This window comes from Apaloderma vittatum, unplaced genomic scaffold, assembly GCF_000703405.1.
Source record: "Apaloderma vittatum isolate BGI_N311 unplaced genomic scaffold, ASM70340v1 scaffold33831, whole genome shotgun sequence".
Taxonomy (NCBI): domain Eukaryota; kingdom Metazoa; phylum Chordata; class Aves; order Trogoniformes; family Trogonidae; genus Apaloderma; species Apaloderma vittatum.
The window spans coordinates 3,353-11,115 of record NW_009697931.1 but is presented as its reverse complement, the minus strand read 5'-3'; the positions used below and the strand labels follow the sequence as shown (position 1 = coordinate 11,115).

At 39.5% G+C, this 7,763-nt stretch overlaps 1 protein-coding gene across 1 annotated transcript in view; it reads right to left on the bottom strand.

Annotated features, from left to right (window-relative positions):
• Nucleotides 1–161: 161 nt before the first annotated feature.
• Nucleotides 162–7,763, bottom strand: part of CCDC112 (coiled-coil domain containing 112) — a 10,523-nt gene continuing 2,921 nt past the window's right edge. The window contains exons 3-9 of the mRNA XM_009877827.1: nucleotides 6,973–7,059; nucleotides 4,561–4,636; nucleotides 3,585–3,975; nucleotides 1,705–2,121; nucleotides 994–1,089; nucleotides 275–393; nucleotides 162–192 (exon numbers count right to left, since the gene is read on the bottom strand). Coding sequence (XP_009876129.1) covers nucleotides 162–192; nucleotides 275–393; nucleotides 994–1,089; nucleotides 1,705–2,121; nucleotides 3,585–3,975; nucleotides 4,561–4,636; nucleotides 6,973–7,059 — 1,217 coding nt within the window. The remainder of the gene's footprint in view (nucleotides 193–274; nucleotides 394–993; nucleotides 1,090–1,704; nucleotides 2,122–3,584; nucleotides 3,976–4,560; nucleotides 4,637–6,972; nucleotides 7,060–7,763) is intronic.

Here is a 7,763-nt window from a genome sequence, read left to right as displayed (position 1 = left end):
GGGAGAGTAACGCGAGCCCCGCCAGTCCGGCAGATGCCGTTTGAAATCCGACAAAGTCCGACAGGCAGTGCACGTCCTCTCGTCGGGCAAATTTTGTGACGACTCCCGAGGACCGTCGGCCGCTTCCCAGGCAGGGCAGGCACAATCCTGCAGGTGCTCAGCTACAGCCCTTGTCTCCAGGTTGGGACAGCTCTAAAAGCAAGGCAGGAAAAGCATAAAGAGCTCAGAGACAACTATTTTTGCCCCGCTACACATCCGTCGCTCCCCTCCTTACCTATGAGGAACACGTAAAAGTGGCTCCGAAGCTGTTGGTGCAACATCTTTCAGTCGTTCCTCCCAGCCCTTGGTTGGTCTGTACAACCGCGAGTGGTCTCTGGCTATGTGCATCTCGACCTCGGTGAGAAACAGAACCAAAAAATGGTCTTTTCCACTTCGATCACAGAATGGGCTACGCACCAGCACCCTGTGAGCAGGTGCAGAATGAACAAATCACAGCAGCCTGGCCACAAAGAGACCTTTCCCTCCACGCTCTCACAGCCAACAGCAGAAACTTGGCATCAGTAAACAAGGGCAAAAACTCTTTGCTCTCACTAAATTTTAGCAACTGAAAAGGTTAAACGGTTAGAACCCTAGACAGTGTTCTCAAAACTCTTCTGGAAGCCAGCCTACTTATTTAAGGGTAGAAAAAAAATGTTAAAAAAATAAAACCCACCCCCATGTTGCACCTCATTGGTAGGAGCTGTATGCTTTACCCAGAATAAATACTGCTACAAGAAAAATAAATCCTCTCTTGCCTTTTCCATAGTTTAAATACAAGAAATATGCCTGCTTCATTTTTGTCTCCTGATAACAAACATGACTTATTATTTAGGGGTTTTTTCCTTTATCAGCCATTTCAATATGTAAAAATAATTGCTTTTCAAATCAGTCAGGAAAAAGGTTGTTTAAACAACCAAACTGCACACACTTCAGACTAAAACAAAGGTAAGTTACCTTCTCTCTTAACTTTGCCAGCCTTTTTTCTTTTTCTAGTTTCTCTAATTCTTTAGCTTGTTTTTGTAGAATCCTTAGCTCCAGTTTATGTAGATCCTGAAACATAAAGTGAATGGAAGAGTAAACTTTTCTTTGGAAGTAAAACAAAAATTGTATGAATATATACATGCACCTTTTTTGCAGCTAATGTTTTCAAATTATTTTGTCATAGTACAGAATAAAGTTACACTATGTAGCTACTTGCTATAGCTTGTCCTGCACAAATAAGTCAGACAGTTTTGGAAAAAAAAATAATAATGAATTCTAGTAGTTTAACCTCTGTTCATAAAGATGAACTCTAGTGTGAATGCTGATAATAATACCCGTTCTCCAGCAATCAGATCTACATTGATATGCGTACCACAATCAAAATGCAGCCCAAGCTGCATTTATTTAAGTAAATTTATTTACTGAAGTAAATAAAACCACTTCTATACGTAGGAAGAAACACAGGCTTGAGAAATCCTGTAGAACTTAGGTATCGGGGAAAATCTTTGTCTAACAAAGTTTCATACTGTTTCACTGTATCTAATAGATGGTGTTTTCATAGTGAATCAAGAAGAGATTTGAATGAATGAAAGCTGCATTTTAAAAAGCATTTAAAAGATTATATTGTAGGAGGAATTAGGTGAATTTAAAACAACATGCATAAATGGATATGTGATTACGTACACGCTCTTGAAACTTTGTAATTTTTTCTGCAGCAATTCTCTTCCTTTTCTCCTTTTCAGCTTCCTTTCTCTTCTCCTCTTCAAGCTTTTCAAGTGCCTCCTTTTCCTTTTTCTGCAAGGTATACCTTTCCAACAGTAACTTCACGTGGCATTGGCGCTGGCGTTCTTTTTGTTGCTTTTTCTCCTTCTCTTCTTCTAGTTTTCTTTGTAATGCTTGTTCTGTTGCAAATGCTATTGCTTTCTCTTTCTTCCATGTTTCAATTGCTGCTTGTTGTCTTTTTCTTTCTTCTTCTGCTTTTTGCTTCTGAGCTTCTTCAAACTGTAACAATTTTTCCTTAAGCATTTGTTCTGATTTCTCCTTCTCCTTCAAGTTTCTTTCTTTCTCTTGCTGCTGCTTTTCTTTCCACTTCTTAATTGACTGCAGAATAGCAGGGAAAAAAAAAAAGGTCTTAATGAAAATTTTACATACTCCTGTTAATTCAGTCTAATGAAAACATGCTCTGAGGACAAAAACTGCAGATAGGAATCAAGTCTACTAAAGGCAAAACTTAAGGCAAAGAAGCATCTATGTCTCGTTTCTCAAAAGGTTATTTTTTATATTTTATGGACCACACATGCAGGTGTAATACATGCCTGCTAAAGTTAATTTAAGTTATGGCACTCATACTAACTTTTGGCAGTTATGAATGTTGAAGTAATTTGCTTTTTTAATGCAAACAGATTTAAGGTCTTAATTCTTTTTTTCTTCAAATGAACAATTCCACTTACTATTTTATAATTCATATTTTTTTTATATCAGGGTGTATTTTCTTACTGAGATGGATAGTTTTTAAAGGAATTCTAATTGTCTGTGTCAGTGTGTTGCTGTAAGGGTGGCAGAATAATTTTTACTGCCTTAAGAGTGGTAAATCAGTCTTTGAAAGAATACTGCTTCAAGGATGGGAAGAGGTGACAAAGAAATTTTCCAGCCACTTAGCAGAAAAGATAGTAAGACAGTGTGCACCTGGAGATAGCAAGTAGTCTTTTAGAAAGTTTTAACAAGCTTTTCATCCTTGGGAGCATGTAGAACTGGACCTAAGCAGGGGTTTTCTAGTCATAACCCTCGTTATTGAGATCAGAGGGTACCAAAACATCAAAAATTGTTTATGAAAGGTGGGAAGTCAGCTGACATTAAATGCAACAGTGGGAGATTGCAACTACCACTCAGTTCAGAGCACCTGCAAAGAGCATGTGTGCAAATTTACCTGAGAGGCTAAGCTAATTTTGACATATTGAGCCAATGATTAATGTAACCATTATCACTAACCAGTAATTGTAGAATTAGTGGCAAGTTAGTTGTGTTCATACTAACAAGTTACAAAATAAGTACGTTGCAGTTTCGTCATGCTGCATGCTAGTTTCATCTAGCATCCCAGCTTGGCCAGCTTTGCTAATGAACCAGTGTAGGCTTTCTAAACTATCACTTGGTTTAGAGAGTTACTTCTTTGAAGTGGCTGCTTTCGGCAACAAGTGTGGCATAAGTATATTGCCTATAGGGTGGGACAGACATTCTTAGGGACCAATTTAACAGGAACTGCTATTTCAGACAGGATCCCTTACTGCTTTGGGATTGGCATCTAACTTGCTGGACCACTGCCATCAAAAGCATTTATAATATACTTGGCAATGCAGAGTCCGCTTCATTGTGTTGTTAGCTCTAACTTACTGGTTATTCTTTAAGTCACACATATTGGAAAGTTGCAGATGCTAAATCGTAAACTGTGACAAGAAATCCACTTAGCAATACCATCAGAGGGAAAAACCACAAAAATAATAAATGTGTGCATTTTCAAAATAACAACTTTTTCTTAAAGCTACAAAAGCTAAAAAGGGTTATTTTACCTCTTTCTTTCTTTCATGCAAAATTAGAAATTCTTGATACCATTTGTAATGGTGTTCAATGTCTTCTTTTGTTTTTCCACAGAGATACTCCAGGGCTTCATCCATGTAAGAAAGCCTTCCTTTGTGTTTTGTCCACACTTTCAGAAAATTTTGATGATCATAATCATCCCATCCTCCTTGCCGCCCTCCTGTGCGCTGAAGAAATCTTTCAAACTCTACTACTTCTTCAGGTAGATGATTTCCCAGTGTTTTATTAACAGAGACCCTAGCTGATTGTAATTTCAAAACTTTCTCTGTTGTTAAATTGCCTAACGCCCACAGTTCCACTTTTCTCTCAAAGACACTGAGCTCATTAATGGTAGTTTTCTCCTCCTTCAAAAGCTGCTCATATCTGAAAAGAGAACAAACAAATATAAGAAATATAAGAAAAATCCGGTATTCATTGTTCATTCACGAGAAATGAATTTTGGAATTGTTCAATGCCAAACAAAAGCTGTTCTTCAAAGACTAAGAACTGAAATGCTACCACAGATGAAGCACAGTTCTAATTTTCCCATAATAAAGCACTACACAATCAGTGTAGTGAAAGCACACATCTATTGCATTCCCAACAACTAACTCAATCCCCTCCAGACACCAGCAGAGAGAAAAGGAAAAAAACAACACCCACTTAAAAAACTAAACAACAGCAACAATAGAACTCCCACAATCTAATCTCTTCTGCAGCCTTTCTCTTGAAAAAACCTTTTCATAGGCAAATCATCATTAAACAGGATCACTGCAATGGTTATATAAACAGCCTCTCTAAAAGGCTGTTTATCAAGATTCTAATGTTGATAGCTTGAGTTTTGATTTACATACCACAGGAATCACTAGCAAAAGAGTAAATAAAAAAAAATTTACTTAATTAATGTAAGGTTTTCATTGTGTCTTATGAAAACACTTTTTCTTGTAGCTGAAGCATGCATAAACATACATTTCCCTCTGTTCTTCTTTAAAAGTGTTGATTGCATTTTCAACTTCTTCCATCATTTCCTTGAGCTTGTTAACAACTAAAGAGGAAAAGAGAAGAGCGTATTACTTAAGAAGTCTACAGTATTTACCAGGAATTCAGCACTATCCAGAAATGTAGGCAATTGCAGAGACTTCTGGGACACTTATTGTGCAAAAAAACATGCACTTCCATCTCAAACAGTCTTAATCCATAGAATGGCCTAGGCTGGAAGGGACCTCAGAGATCATCTAGTCCAACCTCCCTGTCACGGGCAGGGCCGCCTCTCGACTAGGTCAGGCTAGACAAGGCTCGGTGCAGCTTGGCCTTGAACCCCTCCAGGGAGGGGGCAGCCACAACATCTCTGGGCAATTTATTCTGAAGTCTTGCCACGTCGTATTAAAGAATTTCTGCCTAAGATCTAATCTAAATCTATTCTCCTTCAACTTAAACCCATTTCCCCTTGTCCTATCAGTGGACACTCTTGTAAAAAGTCCCTCCCCAGCCTTCCTGTAGGTTCCCTTCAGGTATTGGAAGGCAGCTATTAGGTCCCCCAAAAAATCTTCTCTTTTCAAGACTGAACAGTCTCAGCTCCCGCAGCCTGTCCTCACAGCAGAGGTGCTCCAGCCCCTGGATCATCCTTGTGGCCCTCCTGTGAACACACTCCAACAGATCCACGTCCCTCTTATGGTGGGGGCACCAGAACTGGACGCAGTATTCGAGGTGGGGTCTCACAAGAGCAGAGTAAAGGGGGAGAATCACCTCTCTTGACCTGCTGACCACGCTTCTCTTGATACATCCCAGGATGCGGTCGGCCTTCTGGGCTGCATGAGCGCACTGCCGGCTCATGTTGAACTTCTCCTCTATCAACACACCTAAATCCTTTTCTTCAGGGCTACTCTCAACCCACTTTGTGCCCAGTTTGTATTTGTGCCTGGGATTGTCCCAGCACAGGTGCAGGACCTTGCATTTTGACCTGTTGAAGCTCATGCAGTTTGCACTGGCCCATTTCTCAAGCCTGTCAAGGTCCCTCTGGATGGCATCTCTTGCGTCAAGTGAGTCCACGGCACCACACAGCTTGGTGTCGTCGGCAAACTTACTGAGGGTGCACTCAGTGCCGTCGTCCATGTCGCTGACAAAGATGTTGAACAGCACTGGACCCAGAACAGAGCCCTGAGGAACTCCACTTGCCACTGGTCTCGATGTGGACATTGAGCCATTGTCCACAACTCTTTGAGTGCAAGACATACTCTCATGTATTTAAAAGGTGTGATTTAACAGTGGTTTAGCTAACTGGATGCAAACACCAGTATAAATGTTTATTTCCATTAAACAAGTCTCATTCTGAGTAACCTTCAGCTGATTCACAGAGTAAGACAGTGGTAACCTAGAGTTACCACTTCTGGTTTTTTTATAATAATGCAGTTGGTGGCTTAAGAAACACACTCACATCTTTGGTTTATACCGGGCTGTAGCAATCCTGTTTAACCTGCAAGTCACTCCTTTAACAAAGCTGACAAAAACCCCACATTTTATCTTCTACTGTCGGCATGGTGTAGTCCTGATATGGAGAAGGATGGTAAGACACCTGCCTAAAGAAGATCTATTTTGCAGTGGTAGAAAAAAGTTTCATAATCAGTTTTAAACCAGCATATCTCTGTGGACACATAATGAACACACAGTTTAACTAAGCCAGCTTTAAAAAATAATGAACTAAACTTGTACAGTTTTATCATCTAAAACTCTTGGTTAAGCTTGCATGCCTTGTTGGTATCTTTGCCGACAGCTTAAGAAGATGATGCATTTTTTATAGAACACACACTGAATAAATAAGATGCATTTTATCTAGCACCAGAAACCCCTCAGCTAGTAGGAGGGCTTCAACCTGAGGTGTATGTGACAGAGCAGAGTATGCGAGAAATACGGTTCTTTCAGTGCCTATTTCCCAAAAGTTTCAAAAGCCCAAACTAAACGAGCTGTTTCAGCATTTTCCACAGGAAATTCCAACAACCCATGTGGATGTCTAGGAATCAGCTCCCTGTAGACCCTACTCTGTGACCACTTACCACATGAATGGGAGCTATATCTAAATGGCACTAGAATACTAGTGTTATTTAACATAAGGCAAAGAATTACATGTAGAAAATACCTGGCTTTTCATCAGCCTGAAGAAACAAACCCACACTACTTCTAAGATAAGAGTAAGTTTTTCTGTTTTCACTCAGAACTTGTGCAATCTTTCACCCTTTCTTACAATTTTGTACTCTTCCCAGATTCCTGCAAAAACCAACAGACTGAGAAAGAAGTATCCCAAGTCTGCAGCAGAATCACAAGTTCGACTATGCAAGAAACCTGTCTATACAGGAAAATGGTTTTAAATATGTCATCACAACTTACATTCTAGTGTAGGCTTCGCATCCCTTAATTCTTGGTGAAGTCTCTTCACATTAGTTTGTATTTTTGACAGCTGCTGCAGGATTTTAGCTTCTGTTAAACAAAATAAAATGTTGATAGTTCTAACAAGTTTCTTTGTGCATTAAATTCAACACAAGACCACCGAAGTGTCCAAAATAAACAGGGGATTTCATCTAAACAGGGACACAAATTCTGTCTGATCACTAGAGACTGCCATAATACTAAACATTTTAACATGACTGTAACTGCACATAGCTGACTGCACAGGCCATGTATCTCCCCAGATAGTGTCAACAGATTTTAAAATTAGTAGCTCCTATTTCTAAAGGGGTCACCACGACAGCCATATTTAATCAGTTTGGGTTCTTTTTTGCCAAACCTTTTATCAGGTAACTGAAGTTTTGAGAATACAGTGTATGCAAATGACATATCCTCTAGAATTTTAAGGGAGACTCTGACCTAGGCCTCAAAACACTAGCAATGAAGAGAAAATAAACTTGGAAAGTATATGTGAATGCATTATTTCAGCAAGACTTATTTGCTGTGTTAAACTAGAATCAATGTTTTCTTGTACTCCAAGAGTGGAGTCACTTATTTACTTCGTTACCACTTGGCTCCTCATGAGTCCATAAATACAATCTGGATGAGAATGAAGTTCTGGATGCATCCTAGTTTTGAAGGAGCTGTATCTTCTGCCCTAAAAGACTTAGTTTAAGGAAGGGATAGTTGAGTCCAAGACCTAAATGTAACAAAACGTAGCTAAGACATGACCC